The sequence below is a fragment of the Pleurodeles waltl genome, chromosome 6 (assembly GCF_031143425.1).
Source record: "Pleurodeles waltl isolate 20211129_DDA chromosome 6, aPleWal1.hap1.20221129, whole genome shotgun sequence".
NCBI lineage: Eukaryota > Metazoa > Chordata > Amphibia > Caudata > Salamandridae > Pleurodeles > Pleurodeles waltl.
In genome coordinates this window covers 1,536,152,394-1,536,172,911 of record NC_090445.1, presented here as the reverse complement: position 1 = coordinate 1,536,172,911, position 20,518 = coordinate 1,536,152,394, and the positions used below count along the sequence as shown (strand labels likewise).

The window sequence follows — 20,518 nt, the reverse complement described above, 5'->3', positions numbered from 1 at the left end:
AGAAAACATAGAAGAACAAGGAAACTGAGAAAAAGGGACACCAGAGGGTGGGGAGGGGATTTGGGGTGCGAAAGGGGCAGGGGAGATGAAATGTTAGAAAATAAAAGCGAGGGTTCAGGGGAGAGCAAAGGAAAGAGGTGGAGGAAGAATGAGAGAGGGGGGAGGGGGAAGCTAGTTGTACAGTTTAAATAAGTGGCACGGAGTCTGCAAGAATGGCGGAGAGAGAGGTGCGATCACAACGGAGCAGGGAATTGCAAAAGTAGAGACAGAATTGAGAATCTGAAGTTCGTCTGGAGATGGAAAATGCATGACATTCAAAGCCGCCTCCTTCTGAGACTTCTGCGAGCTGAACCCAAACACAAGAATGAGAAAACGCGTCAAAGGCAGGATGTCTTTAGACTCTAATACCGCACTTTTGAAGTGAGAGCGAAGAATCTCACAGTATGGGGTACAGTGTGGCTGGCAGAGGTGGCTGCACTCACTGCAGCTCCTGGAAGCATCAACAGGGACGAGTAGTGACACTCCGAGTGTGACGGGGGCACCCGTGAGAGCCCCGGGGGTGTAAAGCTGAAAGGGGAGAGAGTTGGGGGAGAGGTTTGAAAGTGTCGCTGGCGCGCAGAGACTCCTAGGATGTGGTTTCGAAAGGCCGCCTGCAGCAGTAAGTAACCGCAGCCTTCCTGCAGCAGGATCTGATTAGAGAGAGCTTTCGAAATACCCAAGTGTACATAAATAAATCCGAAAACCGCACTAGCCGGCCCTCCGGCCGGTCCCGGAGGTGATGGGGCAAGCAGGGCCCTTGTGTCCCCGGCCCCACCCTCGCCAAGCACGCCGAGAGCACAGGCGCGAGGCGGAGGACTGCTTCCGTCTGCGCACCGCCCGGCGCACGGCTTCCTGCGGCGGTCGGGACAGTAACCCGACCGGGGGGGGGGGCTCGACCCGAGGCTGTAAGGGGGTGGGGGGGGGTGGCTTGACCCTAGGCTGTAAGGGGGTGGGGGGGGTGGCTCGACCCGAGGCTGTAAGGGGGTGTGGGTGAGGGACAGGCCTTGCAGCAACAGTATTTGAATCTGTAGGCGGTCTGTAGCCGAGTCTTCGGCACACCCGGCGCTGGCCGCACCACGCGGAGCCAGGATGGTCATCTCAGCAGCAGACCACACGCGGTCTACTTTACCTGCCTCTGTGTCCATTCACCGCACCAGGCCTCAGACGGCGTGCCTGGCCATTCACCACAACCACACCTCCTCACATGTCTGCAATAGTCACGTAGTCAGAACCTGAAAATTAGCATCACACCTTTACACTTCAGATCGGGAGCCAGACAAAATATAGGCCCGTAGAGTGCTCAGCCTAATGCAGCAACCCCCTGCACAAGCAGACCGATGCCGCCTCGAAAGGGCACAATTACTCGGTAACAGCCTAAGTAGCTTTTTGTCCATTGCACATTAATTCACAAACGCCAACAGACCCTATTCAGACGAGAGACTCCCGATTTTTGAAGCAATTTTTTATTTAAGCGTTCCCCTGAAAATGCTTCTGCTTCAATATAAATAGGGAAAATACATTCCACCGATTTTTTTTAAATCTCCCTATTTTCCGTTTTGAAATACTGGCATGAATGCATTATATAATTATAATATAACACTGAAATTCGCATACATTTGATAAACTTCATAAGACAGAAAGGCTAGGTCGGCCTTTCTTGGATTTAAAACTGGCACCTATCAATCAATCAATTTGTTGAGCGCGCTATTCACCCGGTAGGACTTTTTCTAGGTGTACGAAAATAGACTGGTCACTGGGTGCATAGGGATGTGAAAGTAGGCGCCTTTCAGGTATAGTGCTGAGAGGAAATTGTCTTGCAGAAGGAGTGGAATCGCATCCTGGAGTGTTACTATGTGAAAATGCTCTGACAGGGTATAATAGCTCAAAGTCCTGAGATCTACAATGGGCCTTAGGATCGGTCCTTTTTTTGGGATGAGAAAGTACAGAGAGTATACCCCTGTCCCTTGAAGGTGGGAAGATATGGGTTCTATGGCTCCTTTGTTTAAGAGAGCTTGAACCTCCTGTTTGAGTACAGTGATATGTTCTGGAGAAAGTTGGTGAGTGCAAGGGGGGATATTTAGAGGTGTGCAAATGAGCTCCCGACAGTAATCATGTTGGATAATATCCAACACCCACTGCTCTTTTGTTATGCTTTGTCATGTCTGAAAAAATTGTTGAAGACGTCCCCCGACAGGTGTTAAATAGTCAGATGGAAGGTGACGGGAGTCACTGTTTTAAGGCAACTGAAGAGCCTTTTGGGAGGCTCAGAGGATGAGGTGTCTGTGGCAGTGGATTCAGAGGTTGAGATATATAATGGCTGATGAAAGGAGTGGTGTAGCAGGGGTCTGCAGGGCATCCATAGATTTAGCCCCCTCATTGTCTTTTTTCATTTTTTCCAGTGCCTGATTGACTTGTGGGCAGAAGAGGTGCTCCTTGTTAAATTGTACATTAAGAATAGTTTGCTGTACTTTAGGTTTAAATCAGAAAATGCGTAGCCACACATGCTGGTGCAAAAGGACACTAGTATTTATTCCCGTGGCAGCCGTGTCAGCAGAATCTAAAGTACACCGGATAGAATTATTCAAAATATGCTGGCCCTCGCTGACAATCTCTTTGCCCCCCCCTTTCTGTGCTCCTCTGGGAGGTATAGGAGGAGCTACTCCATCTTGTCCCAGTGGGCATGGTCATACCTTGCAAGCAGGCATTTAGCAATATGCCAATGGTTGGCAGCTAAGGCTGCAACCTGCTTTCCTGAAGCATCAATCAGCTTGCTCTCCTTGTCAGGAGACGGAGCATCGCTAGCATCTTGGGAGTTTGCTCTTTTTCTTGCATTAGGAACTACCAGGGAATATGGGGGAATCTGATCTCTAATAAAAATGGGGTCTGGGGGTGAGTCTTTATCTACACACAGTGTGATGATACGTGCCCAGGCAGGTTCTTTAAAAATGTCCTCCATGTGCTTCATTATTCCCTTTAGCATGGGGAGTTATTGTGTGGCTCTGTGCAATGTCGTGAGAGTTTTAAAGAGGAAATCATCTCTTTATCGAAGAGCACCTGGTGATAACTAGCCGCCCTACCAATGAGTTCCTGAAAGGAGGTAGTGTCATGTGACGGAGATGGTCTGGCTGAGTAGACATCAATGTCTGTGTAGAGATCTACATCATATTGTGACCAAGGATCTGTGTCTTGTGGGAAAGAGTATCGTCTGCTGCTCCTTGATCATCTTGGAAAGAGTAGGAGGGAACCCTGAGGGGTGATGTCAAGGGGGTTACCCTGTGAATATAGAAGTGAAGGTTGGGGTGTTGTGGGTTGGGGAGAAGACGACAAAGGAGGGTGTATGGCACCAGAGTCTCTGTCCAACCTCCTGTGTTTGACAGGAGGCACAGTAATAGCAAAGGAAAGCTGCCTTTTAGAAGTTGTAGAAACAACAGTTTTGACCAAGACATGGCTTGTCTGTGGTTGAATATGAAGCTGCGCCAGCTTAGTGTTGAGCTGCTGCTTCATCTTATGGAGCAAGGGCTCTATAGAAGAACTCGGCTCCGAAGATGTGGCAACTTTTGTTGTTCCCGCGCCAAATCGCTTTTCTGTTTCAATGCCAAAACTGTTGGTGCTGAGGCAGATAACGGTCTTTTCGGTGCTGGGGTGGTCGGTGCCAAATGGGAGCCCGAAGCTATCTGTGAAGAAGATGCAGATTTGTGTGGATCAGTGCTGAGATGGTCTGTTTAGACTTAATTTTCTGTACCCAGCTCAATGGCTGGGCATCCCAATTAGTCTTTCGGTGCAGACCATGGCCCTACGTAGTGGTGGCCTGGCAGCCTTTTCTTCGGTAACAGGTGTTGTTTTGGGCCAAACAGGAGAGCTGTACTCGTGGCTCGCTGGGCTAGCGGGCGATCATGCATCTCAAGGACCGTGTGCACATTCAACTCAAAGTCTTCAACTGAGAAGGGCGCCTCCTCGGCTGCCAAGGCCTCTTGAATCTCCTGTTCTGGCTCCGGCTCTACATCTTGCTGTCCAAAGATGTCTGGGGACTCTTCGATCCTGTGTCACTGCATCTCATGACAACGGGCCCTTCAATCCTTCCGGGTCTTTTTTGATTGAAAAGACTTACAAGCCTTGCAGTCCTCCTCTTTATGGTCTGGGGACAAACAAAGGTTGCAGACCTGGTGCTGGTCAGTCCGCAAGAACTTTTCGTGGCACTTAGGGCAGAAACAGAAGGGAGTCCTTTCCATTATAAGTTCATTCTTGTCGAGTTGGATCCGAGAAATTGGCAGCCCGAAGGGCCTCTGGTGGAACACATCAATACAATAGGTGGTTCCTTCTTTCCTGGAACACAAAGGATAGATTGTACACATTCGAAAAGACAATACCAACAGTAGGGGAGGTATTCCAAATGGAAGCGTCCGAAAGACTGCCTCAATCCGGAGCTTAGTGACAATACAAACAGACCAGATGGCAGAAGAAAACAATCTAACAATGGAGTACATGCCAAAGCACATTACCAGCAAGAGGAGGAGTCATTACACCTCATGACTCAAAAGACTTTTCAAACAAATACAACTTGCAACCTTCCGGACCTAAAACTAGATGGTAGAAGTATGCAGAGTATGTGTATCTACAGCCACACATGCAATCTAACAAGTAGTTCCTAAAACAGATGCTAAACTGGTGACCAGTCGATTGATACAGTAATTGTTGCATGCCCTTGGGGAGGGCTAACCACAGGAAGAAGCATGATGCATGCATGCCATTGACAAATAGGGAGAAAGAACAGGAACGCGACAATGGAGCCAGGACATGGAAAGCTTATGGGCGGGATGAAGCCCACAAAGTATATACAACATCTCAAAGAGATGTCTAGCCGAGATATAAAAAAATAAAAAAATAAAGAAATCATACCACATCTCACTGTCAACATGTTGTAACCACCCGAACAAGCCTCCACACATGCAAGTGTTACCCCACTGCTCAGCAAGAGTTATACATACCCACAATTAAACGTGCATGTACTAGCACAACCTCCATCCTTAATCAGGAACTTGAAACAAGTAAGAGCAACCAAAATTAAAGACGTAAATAAAATAAACAATTCCAGAGCCCCCCCTTTTTGTCACCGTAAAAACTACAGAAATTTATGAAATGAAGTGTGATCCTTCAGAGTGCTTAAAGATGTAATCTGTGAATTGGCAAAGCAATGTGGCTGCTCTTTGGTGGGCACATATGCAATGCCCACTCAACCGCCCTATCACAGTAGCACCCTAAGTGGTCTGGAGGCTGAAGGAAAGCTACTCCTGTTGCTTACTCCCACCCGAGGCTTGGCATGAGATGGTCTTTGTGCCGCATCTCAAACCTGGCTGCCAGTGAAGATGCTCATAAGATGTCAATGTATTCCTCCAACACAAAAGCCAAACGTATAAGTACGGCTTTAATACAAGGGAACCTCTGGGAGCCATCTCATCTGGATATGGAGCCATGGAATTTATTAATCAGGGGAACAAAGAACCCCAGGATGAGGAACCTACAAAAACAATGACCAGGAAATGAATAAGATTGCAGGCACTGAAGAAAATACATCCATACTGGAGAACACCGCAACTTGGATACTCAAGAAATGGGAAAACGAGGAAGAAAGTAACACGCTGTAGCAACAGGGTAATAGCAAGCTAAAGCATTGAACAGCCTCGAGATGGCAGGTCTATCTAATAGTCAAGTAACAGAAGAGTACAGTAGAATCAGTCACTGGCCTTCATGTTTTTTTTTTTTTTTTTTTTTAACCAGACCCACACTCAAGTGCAGCCCAACTACAAACAGTGCACACAATCTAAGAAACACCCTCTAAGATGATGGGAAAGGAAAACACTCATGTTATTCAACGAGATCCACAACAACCCAAAATATCAGGCAATACTGCCACGGATTAAGTGGGGAGTTGCAATACTGAGCCTCTATGTGATTACCCCACACATAGACAGTTTAAAAGTTAAATCCTCCTCACAAGCGTTTAGCTGGCTGCAAGGCAGTCCCTCACCCAAACACCGTCACTGGGTAAACCACCACATGCCATACAACAATATGCTGACACAATCGGACCAGTGTAGGCTTGTGGCCATTCCCATAGAGTCACAGCATATGGTAGTAACACATTTGGTCATAAAATTCAGTAAATACAAGATTATTGTGTTAGTTCCAAAGGAAATTCCAATATACTCACACTTGGGATTTGTAACTTGCTTCTAGCCATTTATCCTGCAAGGCTGTCAGGAAGATTTTTTTATTTTTTATAAACGGGAGAACCTCTCTGGGCAGTGAACGTCTGGCACGGATATGTCTACACAGTGTCTCAACTTATGTTGGTCAGTATGAAAACATTTTAGAAAAATATTTTACTTATCATTTGAATATTATAGCTGAGAGACTTCAAAGCATAATGTTGGGTAACATCTTTGCGTTTTAGTTTCAGTCAATCTAAAGAACTGTATGAAAACTTGAAGTGTTTCCGGATTTTTAGACAGGCCTAAAATGTTCCAGCTTTCGTTATTCAGCGGTATTAATAATAAAATCCCTGCTTATGTGTCATTGTGCCTGAGCCTTTCCATATGTCATCCTTCTGGGAGCTTGAAGCTCGTTAAAGTTCTTGTTAATCTTATGCTGTGCCTTCAGTACATACTCTGTCTGCTCATTCAGGTAAACACCATGACTTCTAACACATACACCCAATAGTGCTGGAAACATATTCAGAGAAAGGTGCTGCCATTAATGTTATATCGTAAGTCTAGAAATTGTGAAAAATCCAAGCGTCACACAAAAACCCAAGTTTATCGAATGTGCCAAATCCATTCAGCTGGAGAGTGTTAAGGATGTGTTTTCTAATAGGTGGTTTATTTTGGAGCACTGTTGTAGTAATGCACTGTCATTTTCAAGATAGCATATTTTCCATTAAAACGGGCACTAAATTTGCACAGGCATGCAGTTTTCTGGTAAAACTATATAATGCAAAGTATCGTGGAAATCAGGTTTCAGTAAATATTTATCATTTGTGAATCACGAAGTTCTTGATTTGTTTGAACCTATTAAAACCTTTGTTTCCATCATACTTCAGAATTACAACAAATGTGGTTCATTTATGCTTTCCTAATTGCTGATATATTTAGAAATATGAGTACAGTTTATTTATAAGTATTTAAGAGTTGTCGAGCATTAGAAAACAACCGACTTCATATAGTCTCTCCCCAGCGAGATTGTCACTCAGTTCATGAAATCTTTTCACTTTGCAGCCAAGAAAATAAAAGCAAACACCAGTTTCCAAATAAGTGGCAAATTGTTAGAAGACAGCCTGAAAGGTGACCTTCATTTTTGAACATGCAGCAAATGTGGCAAGTCGAATATAATATTTAAAGACATCTTTATTGCATAGTCACCTTCTGAACTCTAGCATGATTATTTTTGGGGTTGCTGGAGCACCCACCTGCACCTCTGCTTCAAGCGCCTTTGCATGCACTTAGTATTATATTACAGGCCACCATTACCACTGTCCATCACCCACCCCAGTTCTAGACAGTATGCGTTCGATACTTGTAAATGCAGACATGGAAGAACTATTTCGGGCTCAAGGACATCCAGAGATTGCTGGGCCTCATTTGTGGCAAATTATGTCGTTTACTACTGTTGTCCTGGGGGCACTGTACTACTGTCCCCCTAAACTGTAAACCAAGCACGCCCCTTCAGTACCAGACTCAAACTAGTGACTGAAAAGGAGTTCAATGCTCTTTCATGGACTGGTTGTGGGTTGGAAACTCAAACACACAACGCTCAATAACTCACTGTTTAATTAGTGCTTTTACTTAAAAACAGAAAAAATACATCACTGCGCACAGTAAATACTAAGTGTACACAAACATACAAAAAAAAAATATATATATATATATAAATATATATGTATATATACATGCACACAGAAAATGTTACTTAATCTGCAAGCATCTGTTAGTAGCAAGTGGTGCTGTAGATTCCCTTCCTCTGCATACCCCTGTCATTTAGTGTTGGGCTCAGACATTACAACTTGTTTTGAGTCACAAGGTGGTGTGACTCTTCTTCAGTCTATAACTGTGCATGGCCAATGACTCCACCCTTGATAGTTTTCTATTCAGCATGTGAGAAGTAAAAGTGTAGTGCAGGGTAAGTCTACTGTGATGTGCTGTGCTCTTTAGAATCTGGTAGAAAAGTAAGTATGAGAAAAGTGAAAAAAAAGAAAACAAGCTATCGTTTCCAGGGAAAAGGGTGGGCACATGCCAATCTACTGTACTACATGCTACAAACAGATGCTTAGAGGGTAACATTTTCCATTGTACCTTAAGTGGATGTACATACGGATACTCTGCATTAATTGTGAAGCAGTTTCCTCCTAAAGGGTGGAAGCAAGCAAATGATGCAGATGTCTGGAATAACGTTCTTAATACTTTTTCGCCAATTACTACATGGTGACTGACAAGAATTTCTACACAGTAGTGCTCTGTAAAGTAGTGTGGAGTTGACTAGATTGCTGACTTGGTGATGTCTGCTAATGTGGTGCTACCAAAAAGAAAAAAAAAACATGGTTGCCCCCTTTTTTTGCTACCATGTCGAGTGTGCCCTGTGGAGTACAGTAAGTAAGTATTTGGCATAGTAAATCTGAATGCAATCCACGTCCACCTGGCAATGCCTGACTAGGAACCGGGGTGACCTTTGTATGGTTTAGCAAACGTTACTAAGAGCTGGTTACTTTTGCAGAAAGACTCGGGCCTCTCAGAGTACACAAGAACATGCTTTATTGTCTAAGGTGTGTAATGCCCTTTACACTACTGAATCAGGTTGTGGAAAAGAATATGGGCAGCTCAACAGTTTGGTTAATGTGGAAGTTGAGACTAACTTGGGCAGGAACCTTGGATTATTTTTAAGCACCACCATGTCTTTGTGCATCTGAATGAATTGTTCTTGATTGGCTGAGTGCTTCAAACTCACTGATGTGCCTGGACGAGGTGGTACATATTAAGAAGGCCCCTTTTCAAGGATACAACTTAGAAGATGTAAAAGAAGAGGGGTTCAAAAGGTGGACCCATAAGCCATGCGGGAAATATGTTAGGGTTCCACACAGGGGCTGGGGTGTTTTTGAAGATATTACCCTTTTAACTCCCTCCATGCGTGCCTTAACTACAGGAATTTTGAACAAAGATGAGTGTTTCCTGTTCTCAATGTATGCTGCAACAACAGATAGGTGAAGACTACTACAGGTATGTACAAGATCTGCCTTCTGAAGATGTAAAGGGAAGCAGATCTTGTCTTGAACCACGAAGGGGTCTAGTTGCTTCAAAACGCAGTAGTAAACATCTCTCTTCTACCTGGCCCCACAGCACGCATATGTAGTAGGTCTACATGCCTCACACAGTATGTACATACACTTATACATTCATCAGGGAGGTTCAGGTAGCTACATTCTAGGACCTCAGGTGCCAGATCAGCTACTTGGGACCTGCCTGATTTTGCTGTGCTGTTATGTGAAAAGTTCCAGACTGATCCATAATTTGTGAAGACTGATGGACATCTCAAGGAGCACTGAGTACCAGGACTGCCTGGCCCATGATGGGGCCAGTCAGATGAGTACCATAGACACCTGCCTCATCCACTTCCTCATGTAAAAGATGAGTGGGAGAGGAGGAAAATCATATGCAACCACCCTTGACCAATTAATTTAAATTGCATTTCTCCTGGGCTGTGGGTACATGGAGCCAAGACTTAGGCATTTTCGGGGGTGTCGAAGAGGTCAATGACTGACGCCCAACCCACAAACACTCATGGACTTCGTGTCCCAGCTTAATAGGTCTGCAAAGTTTCTGTCCACCGCTGGCAGGCACTCAACTAACAGGTGAATCTTGTTGCGAATTGCCCAGTACCAGATCTCCTGTGCTAACGCAAGCAGCATGGGGGAGTGACTAGTCACCTGCTCCTGTATGTAATATATTGCATTCATCTTGTCTGTCTCAAAGAGGACCACTTTGGCCTGAAGAAGCTTGTTAAAGGGGTTGATGGTTAGGCAGATGGCCACCAGTTCTAGGTAGCTGATGGGTTGACCCTGATGCTGAGCAGTCCAAGTACCTTGCAGAGTTATGTTGCTGAGATGTGCGACTCCTCCACCTAGTGAGCGATGTGTCAGTGGTAATGGTCAAAACTGATCCATCGCTCCCTGGGTGGGTATATGAAAAGCCGGCCAAGCAACAGATTGTTCTGGTTCCACCACTGCAGAGAGTACTGAGTGCAGGTGATTATCACACCTAGATCCTCCCAATGACCTTTCGCTTGTGACTATTTCCTCGTTTGGGACAGGCATATGTGTAATCTGCTGTGTGGCACAATTCCTATGCAGGAAGACATTATATCCAACAGCTTCAATACAGCTCTTACATTAAGTGGACTAAAATAAGGCATCATCAGCTGAAAAGACTTCACCCTCTGCTGGTTTAGATCGGCTTTCCTTGTGACAGTGTTTAACATGGAGATCAAGTTCTGGATCTGTTAGAGATAAGGCAAGATTTACTCACGTTTATGGTGCATCCTAGGCTGCTCAGCAGGATTACAGCTGCATAAGTGTGTGCTATGCACTGTTATCAGCTCCTACTCTTCAGCCAGTCGTCAAGGTATGAGAAGACATTAATTCTGCCTCTGCGACAAGATGTGCAGCCACCACTGCCAGCCACTCTGAAAACACTTGGAAACCATTGGGACTCAGAAGCGTAAAACTTTGAATTAGTAGTGCAACCCATGGACCAAAGGTACCGGTGTTGGGCTGAGTGGATATGGAGGTAGTGATCCTACAGGTCTTGAGTCGTCATGTAGCCCCCTTACCAAAGCAGCTGGAAGACATCCTGCAAGGTTACCATATGAAAGTGCTCCAACAGGATGCACAGACATAATAGCCTCAGGTCCAGTATGAGCCAAAGGGAAGCATACTTCTTTGAAATGAGGAAGTACAGTGAGTGGATGCTTTTGCCTTGTTGATGTGGTGGCATAAGCTATATCACACTCTTTTGGAGGAGCAGCTGAGTTCCTCCTCCTGTAGAATGAGGTGGTCTTGGCTAAGACCGTTTTGGCAGGTAGTATATTTGGGGGAGGAGTGAACAACTGTCAAGACCCATTGGTCAGATGTGATTTCTTCCTGGGAAAAAGGGGGGCGGCAGGGGGAGGAATCCTTTAGTCAGCTATGATAGCGGGGTAGCATGGGCAAGTCAGTGTTTGCAAGCTGGAGGCTCTTTTGCCTCTACACCGCCTTTGCTCTTGTTGGCCCGGTAGCCTCCTCTTGTGCATCGTCTGCCTGCCTGTGACTCATGCAAGGCCTGCAGTAGGCGCAGGTAGGTTTTAGCCTGGCCAGAGGGGTGAGGTCTTTGTCCCATCCCTGGGTTTACAGACTTCTGTGCACCCATGGACTTTGCTATTTATGTGTCCTTTATTATCTTTTCCAACAACTCAACCACCTGTGGCTCAAAAAGTTGTTCTCCATCGAATGGGATGTTGAGGAGGTATTACTGTACCCCCACCCTGAAACCAGAGATGCATAGCGCCGCAGCAAGATGCTAGTGTTAACACTATGGGAGGTGGAATCCACAGAAACCAGTACACAGCAGATGTGTGCATTGGTGATGGGGAGGTACTGAAGTGTGCGTTCGGTTTTTGAGAGGGTCTGGACTGAAAAGGCATTCTCCTCCTGTACGGCATGCAGAGTAACTTTATGCTGCTGCTGCATGATACACAGTGGCAGGATCAGGAAGGGATGGCTTAGCTGGGTATGGTTCCAGACCAGGATCATCTGTAGGATAGAGATTATAATTGATATAAGGGATCGTTCCAGTCCCATTTCCATAGAGGGTGGTCATATTGGTTTCTCTCCCAACAGGAGCTGCCTGGGTCTGAGAAGAAGTGCACTGACCCGTCAGGAGACTGGTGGTGAAGGGGAAAGTGAGTAGTGGAGGTTGAGGAAGGGATTGTGGTGACTGCCTGAGTGTGGGTGGTTGCGGTGAAGGGCTTGTAGCCTTGTCCTTATGCTTATCACAGTGTAAAGGTGATCTCCTCCTCAAAGGTTAGAGCTCCCATTTCTTTACACCTGGGGGTAGGGTGGTTGATAGTCATCATGTGGCGGTTATGTTGGCAGTCTCTGCAGGGATGAAAACCCACTTCTGTCCGGCATTAAGTGCTTTCACCAGTTTCCAGAATGGGTGCCTATGATTCCAGAGATTTCGGTGCTGAAGGGGCCCTCAGTGTTGAATTATCACTCTGTCTTGGAGGTGCTCTCTGCCTTGATTTTGTCTCTGAAAAAAGGTGTTTGGTGCCCTTCAGTTGGGAGTGTGGGAAGGCTGGATGATTATCGTGGCTCTACGCCCTTTGTTGGGAGCCTGCTGGCTGAGCAACTAGCCTAATGACTGCACATGGCAGGCTTTCCTCTGGGAGATGCAGCCCATGCATTATTGCATTTCTCCAGCAAGCAGTTCCTCCTTTTCCCCAGTCTACAGCATTTCTAGCATGGGTCTCACCCAGTTTGTTCGCCCTGGTAAGGACACCATCAATCAGAGATCTTTGCTCCATTGCTCAAGCAAATCCTTTAACCCTGCTGAGGGGATCCTGTCACTGGTCCATGGCAACCCTTTCCTGAGTTTCTAATGAGCATTTATCAGTTTTACAGGCAGCGATGTGTATTGTCCTGGTCCTCCACGGGAACTGGTTTCAGGCGCCTCCTGCATTTAGGAGTATACCACCCAGACTGGTTAAGCAACGGGCTTTGTCCTCCAGTGCAGCAGGAAGAAGGGTTTGTCTGAGACTTCCCTGTCTGACCAACCCCTAACAAAAGCACAAACGTGGGAGAGGCTTCCTCACTAAGCTACCTCTCAGTCTGTTGGGAGTAACAACTCTGTGGGAAGAATATAAAGCAGGTTTGGACTGTGTTTTTCTTCAAAGGGGCACAATTTCCATCCTGATCTACCTCAAGAGGACCCCAGGAATGCTCCTACAATCAGTGATCATGTATTTCTGGTCCTGTGTACCATACACATACAGGGGATATAAAGTGGATGCCTGTTCCCTAGCAATAAAGCTCTACAGATGCTTTCCATGCTCACCTTAATCAACCCATGCAACACGCACATAGTACACACACACACCATACATACTCCCTGCAGCCAAACAAAAGACCTTACCTCTACTGTAGCTGACCTTAAATTAAGAAGGTGGCAATACATGCTTCAAGGCATGTCCCAATGTGAAACACGGGTTAAATTGTGAAAGTCTACATTTGGGATACTCATCATAAAACAACAAACTAGAGAGCAGCAAAAAACTGGTTGTCTTCACAGGTTCAAACTAATTTGACTAATGAGACACCTGAAAGTCTTGCGGGTAAACACATGGGCAGTAGCATTAGGAGTAACACATACACTGGCTTTGGACATACATTAGTTATTGTAGTACACAGGCTCTCTTCAACAGTGTAAATCAGATATTTTAGTACAAATATACAAACCAATTTAACACACACAGAAATTGAGGTGAAGTCCAGCATTTGGGTGCATACTGCACAAACATTTGTCTTACGTTCTTACAGGTTCTCACTCAACTCTTGCCTGCACACACTGATACTTGTTAGTAAAAAAAACAAATCATACTCCCACAGCAAAAGGTGCACAATTGTGAGTAATAAATTACATGTACTCCTGATTTTATTGCAGGTCTTCAAACATCCATATTGATCAAAACTGATGTTCAAGGCTGCAAGCACAAATATGCTGGTCCACATACTCTACCCTAATCTCCATTTCAGATTTCATAAGAGTTGAAATGTGACCTACCTCCAGGATGAAGGGCAGCAAGGGGATAAAGGTCCCTGTGTTCTCTGACAGCAGCATTAGAGCACGAATGCAATGCATCCTTAGAGGGTAGAAGCGGGCCGACGGCACCAACCTACAACAAATGAAAGCAAAGTCAGAGAGAAGGCTGCATGTAACAAGTTACTATGGACAATGTGATTATCGAGACTGCTGCATCCAACTTTCACAAGAGGGTGGGATCTGAGCAAAACCTGTGGAATTAGTGAAAATGTTGTACCGCACTGTTATGGTGAACAACAGAAGCTCTCATGCAGCAGGTGCCACATTACACAACTTTTTAGGTCTGGCTTAGAGTTAGTTTTAGCTTTAGCTTTCTCACTAAACTCATACAATACAAAAAAATCATAAACATAAAAACATACATAAATACACACAGGTCCATTGATCTATTGAACTGGCATATCACTTCCACCCTCCAAATGTATCTTGGCTCAATAAGTGAGCATTCTTCGTTCACTATCTGTCTTGCACTGTGAGAGGCAACATTTCACATCACCACCTGCACACATCCACATAAAAAGAAGTGCACTTCAGTGAAAGGCGTGGAGGGTCAATACATTCAAATGTTTTTTTCTTTCAATTCTTTATTTTTGTAATCACCCTTGTGACCTTAAATTACATTTTCAGCGAACAATAATTCAAAGCTAATAGTATTTTTTCTTTGCACTAGTAAGAGGTACATTTTCCTGTGATATGCATTAAAATGAAAACTTATTTCTAGAAGTGTTTTTTGATATACCTACCTACTAGGAAACACCATGTTGTGTTCTAATACGAGTAGTTGTGATTTTTTTTTATGCAATCATAGGCAGTGGTATACTTTTATCATTTTGTGGCACATGCTTGCAATAAATAATAAAAAAAGGAAGCACTGCATCTTCTCACCAAGGTCAAGGGCCACCTGAAAGTACTCTTTTGCAGTCTTTTCAGCTTGTGGTCTCCATCTCAGAGACCACCAAGATGCCAGATCTTATTTGACACATTCGAGCCTATGAGGTTAGCAGGTGGAATAATAGTCAGAATAAAGCTTTTTTTGTCTTGCCCATGTGTGAATATCTAGCAACTTGCCTTACTATCCAGAAGTGATCACCCTCTGCTGCATTCTTCACTCCCTCTTATTTTTTGTATGTGAATAAGAGGGCAGGCTCAGTTTGCCCCTGCGCTTGTACATCTTTTCACATGATCGAGTTACTGTAGTTCCCAGTGCAGGGTCAATCGAGTATGTGACCCTTCTGACATGCTTAAGGAAGAGTTTTGTTTGTACATGCTCAGGTAAACTTCACAGCATGGAGCCTCCAGTGGAAACCTATTGTAGGGTGTTGTTTGTCAGATAAACATCCAGCTACAGTTCAACTATGACAGCTTTAGGAAAAAGTCTGTTTGGAAATCAACCTGTTAAGATTCTAAAAGAACTGAATAAATACAGGACAGTACTTTAGAGTAACCTGGACATGCATGAACTTTATGTACAAGATTTTTGACAGATTAATGTTTTGTATTCCACGTCTGCTGGGAACAGGCTGAGACAGTTCTAGTTGAAGAACTCGTCTTACCAGCCAGCCTAAAGAACAGTGTGAAGCAGCAGAAGCACTCCAGAATGAGGCACCAACAAGCAGGTTAAGAATGCTCACCCACTCAAACAGTCCAGGAATGTTTTCAAGACTTGATTTTCTTCGAGGAGTAAGGGACAAAAGAAAGCAGAGGAACAGGTCCAGAGTACAAGAAGAAAGATGAAAATGCACGGAAAGTGCAGGCAAGCATTTCTGGAGTATATCCTCAGCCTGGAAAACTTACGTTTTCACAGAATAACTCATTCACAGCCCCCTTTCACCTTTGTGATTCGTGATGGGGAGCGTACTGCAGTGACATAATCCTGGTAGGCTGTGACAGTATCCTGAGACATTTTGGATCTCTCTCAAATTCTGGCTCAAGAGAACATGGACGGCCCTGTATCACTGACCAAACCACATCTGAACAAGAAACTTAATTTGCTCCATAATTTAATGGCAACAGAAGGACTATAAACACCGGAAGCAACAACTAGCAAAAGGTATTTATTGCAATTGGTAGTTCTGCGATATGCGGCTTGGAAGCTTATCTGGGACCCTGGGCATAGAGAAACCTCAATCATCATGAACAGTTCCAAGCTTAAAGCCTGTGAAGGTTGTCTGGTGCTGTAATCTCCGCCCAAAAGGTTCAAACAATCCACATGAGTCTAATGCAACTGACCAGTTAGCATTATTAGCCAGTTCTGTCTATCTGGCTACCACCAACAGCACTGAGCTAAGAGAGGCCCCAGTGCACCAGCCAAAAGTGTACATCATTGACTGCACCACCCTACAGATGTCTAGTTACCACAAAAACCTGTCCCACACAATGTGGTCAGCATTAACCATACCTTTTGTCCAAAATGATTCAGCAGCAGCACAAACTGATAACTTTATTACTCCTAACAGAGAATGATGTGCATTACTGGGCTGGCACATTCAAATTCTGCATATCTGTTCATTTAGTCTCTGTCAGGTACTTAACATGATAGTAACCTTGCAAAACAGACACTTTTGGAATTAATGCTCCAGAAAATAACCCAAAAGCATAACAGCCCAAAATAAATTATAGATGGAAGTTGCTATCTTGGCTAGTATATTCTGTAAGATTAGTTTCAGATCATTTCACAGCAACAGATCATGCTGGGTTACCTTTAGTTCATTTTATTCTAAATGCTCCATTTATTGCTGCAGTTCAGTAAAGAAACCCAGGCTTTTGCTTTATATTTTACTGATTGTGATTGCTATTGAGTTATATCATGATCAACTACAAACTTCTTAGGAATGCTATGACTGCTTGACCACTAAAGAACCAAGGGATCCAATAAGTAATTTATAAATTAATAGATGACACAGCGAAGCTGCACTGGATGGAATTGGTAACCTTTACAGAACAACCAGGATATACTTTCATATAGACAGGTTTCAGATGAACAATTGAGAGGGAGGGAATGTCTACGTTCTTGAAGGAAAGATGGTGAGGAGGAATATGCCAATTAAACAACAATCAAACAGGATCAAGTTGACTGAGAATCGTACATAAAGAACTGAGGACTAACTCAAATACACTGTGTAAGTACGTTTTTGGGTCCTTTTTTTTAAAGGACAATGGTGAAGGGTGGGGTCCTCAATTTCAAAATCTTGTTACTGTACCCGCAAAAACTGTTTTAAGGCATAAGATGTTCTGAATTCAGGTGCCTCAAGTTTCAATGAGTATTAACTTCTTCGGCCTCATATGCCACCACATACATTAATGAAGTTGCCAGATACTGAATTGTCAAGTGAATAGCTTTACAAGTCAGGCAGACAATGTCTAACTCATCCCTTCCTTCCAATGATAGCTATTGAAGATCTCGTAAGATCGGCAGGATGTGGTCAAAATTTTACCACTCTGTTTGCATGCTTATTTATCCATGGAATAAAAGACCACAGCACCAAGACAGCCATGATCGCAGCCACCAATAACATCAGGGCCCTCCTGGACCGTGACGAGAAGAACGGCAGCACTCATCCACTTAAATCTGAATCCAGGGAGATGCCCTCAAATGGATCGCCTCATACCTCACAGGAAGAACGCAGAGACTCACTCTCCCACAGTTCCCACCCCCTTCCCCTTCTCCTCCCCCCAAGGATCATACCACAGCATGACTCTCATAGATGGGTTCCCCGTCCACAGAGCCATTCCCCTGGGATTCTAGACACGAAGTTCTAAATGCAATCGAACACTGTACCCTCGCACACTTCTGGGTACCCTACAACCATAATTTCTTGGAACATCAATGGACTATTAGATAAGATCAAACGCTCTGCGGTTTTTAGTGCCATCCATCACTTTACCCCTCCATATTGTTGCTTCAGGAAACCCACCTGATGGGCACTTGATGCCCCATGCTCCTGCGCAGTGGCTCCGACACAGTATACCATGCAGGCTTTTCCAGGGGCTCTAGGGGAGTTGCAATACTGTTGCATCGCTCGCTGCCCATGGTGACCACTACGACTAAACTAGACCCACAGGGTAGATATGTGGCTGTATCTGGGACCCTGAAAGGCCAGCTGTTAATCTCCTGAGCGGGTATATGCCCCCTCCCCCCGAAGCAGTGGAGCAGTTCTTGGAGACTCTCCAAGAAGAAATATCAAAACTCCCCCAGGGGCCTAACACTTCTGGGGGGGGGTAACTTCAACGCGGTCATGAACTATGAGACGGATGCTACCAGTACCCGATCAGCAGGTCGGGATGCCCGAGCCAGGTAGCTGCACGGCTGGGCCGATGGCCTGGGCCTCTGTGATGTGTGGCAGGTTTGGCACCCTAGACTACAACAATACACACACACACCTCAGTGGCGCATCATACCCACGCAAGAATAATCTCCTTTTTATGCCAGCCCCAGACGTCCTCTCGGTCACGGACACACAGATACTCCCCCCCCATGGAATCTCTGAACAAGCGCCGCTTCTTGTGCGGACAGGTGGCCCTGACAGAACCCAATGCCCCATGTAGCCCTTGAATGCTTGGCACCTTCCGGAAGACACCTATGTCCAGGCCCTGACTGAGTAACTCGCACACTACTTCTGCACATAATGTTGGCTCAGTGCAGTCGCCAAGCTCTGTATGGGCTGCTTGCAAGGCCACCCTTCAAGGACATGCTAGGCATCTTTTCAGGATGAGGGAACAAGCTACGAACCAGCAGGTGGCAGGACTGAAGGCCCAGGCATTACCTCTAGAGATGCAGCTCTCTCCTACCAACCATGCAATTATCCCCAGGCACCTGGGGTTGATTAGGGATAAAAAAAACATCATCTTACTTTTGAATCCGCGAAGCACACGTGGCGATCCTCGACCGCCCGGATATATGAATTGGGGGGTTGGGCAAAAATGATAAACTGCTGTACTGGCTAGCCTCCCGACCCCCAGTTAACAGAATCATCCTGGAAATCATGGCCTGGGCCTTTTCCGCCTATTATGCTAAGCTTCATAGGGTGCGGTCGCAACCCCGGTCAGAGCGGGAAGCCCCACTTCTGTGCTGTGTCCCTTCCCTGAATCTCTTCCGCTGAGCAGAAGAACCTTGATGAAGCCATTGCACTAGATGAAATTAATGCGGCTATTTCGGCACAGGCCCCAGGCAATACGCCGGGTCCCAATGGTTTCCTGGCGGAATTCTACAGTAAATATAGGGATTAGCTAGCCCTGCATTTGTTAAATTTATATGCCAAAGCACAGCAAGCAGGAATTTTCCCCCTTGGAACTTGACGCAATTGTAGTGATCTCAAAGTCCTGACCACCCGTAGTGTGCTGCTCTGCCTATTGCCCCATCTCAATCCCCAACACTGAAATAAAGATTTTCTCCACTAAACTGGCCACCCGGTTGCGGAGTGTGGGTCATTCCACAATCAACCCAGATCAATGCAGATTCATGCCCGCCAGAAGCACCCAACACTGCCTCCAATGGTTTAATGCGCTTTGGCCTACCGTCATTCTTTGCGCCCACAATTGGCTCTGCTCCTCATAGACTTCAAAAAGGCATTCAACACGGTCAATTGGCCGTACCTTTTTCAGGTACTTACAAAAACAGAGATTAGCCCTAAATATCAGAGGCTGGTGCAACTCCCCTACTCAAATCCGTCTGTCCGGGTGCAGGTGTACGAAGTAGTTTCAAACCCCTTCCCCATCTGGCGTAGTACCCGTCTGTGGTGTCCGTTATCCCCACTCCTTTTTCCGTCAGCGATTGAACCACTGGCGGAAATTATGAGAGAGGATCGGCTGGTTAGAGGTTGGGCCTGGCCCAACCGGAGGGAACACCGCATCGCCTTATATGCCGATAATGTGGTCCTCTATTTGGCCTATTCGGCCAGTAGTGGACCCCGTTGTTTACAACTCATGGTTCTATTCTCAGTAGCCTCGGGCCGACATGTGTTGGTTCCGTTGCACCCCATGGGGACTGCTGTGACTGGCAAGACAATATCCCAATTCAGCCCAATAGCTTCCGGTATCTATCACTGGTGCCCTCCTGCCTGAGCTGGCGTGGTCCCTCAACATCACGCCGTTCACCCGGAAGATTAGGGAATACCTTAAGAAATGGCATTCCCCGCCCCTTAATGTTCTGGGCAGAATAGCCCTGTATAAGATGATGATACTGCACCGCCTTCTTTACCTTCTCCAGAACGTCCCCCATCAGCTCTCCAAACAATGGTTTGGAAAAATGGACTCAGTGGCAAGGCAATTTCTGTGGTACAACTCGTGCCCCAAAACTGCATTCACATCTGTCAACGCCACATTTATAAGGGTGGATATTGGGATGTCCAATTTATACTTTTTTTATCTAGCCACACAACTACTGGTACTTAATAACTGGTTGGGAGGCAGATGGTCAGACCAGGTGTACCAGCTTGAACTCCTGACCTTGCGTTTTCCTAAGCTCCGACAGCTGCTATATGGTGCCCCTCTTCCCAGAGAGATTCCTGAAGTGACAAGGATGGTGTTTGCGGGATGGAAAGCGACCCAGCGTGAAACGGGCTGGTGGGCAAAGGTCACCCAGC

The 20,518-nt window shown here is 45.5% G+C and overlaps 1 protein-coding gene across 2 annotated transcripts in view; it reads right to left on the bottom strand.

Moving 5' to 3' along the window:
• Nucleotides 1–20,518, bottom strand: part of NOC2L (NOC2 like nucleolar associated transcriptional repressor) — a 432,367-nt gene that overhangs the window by 239,801 nt on the left and 172,048 nt on the right. For both annotated transcript variants that reach the window (XM_069241122.1, XM_069241123.1), the window contains exon 12: nt 13,899–14,010. In XM_069241122.1, the coding sequence (XP_069097223.1) occupies nt 13,899–14,010 (112 nt within the window). The remainder of the gene's footprint in view (nt 1–13,898; nt 14,011–20,518) is intronic.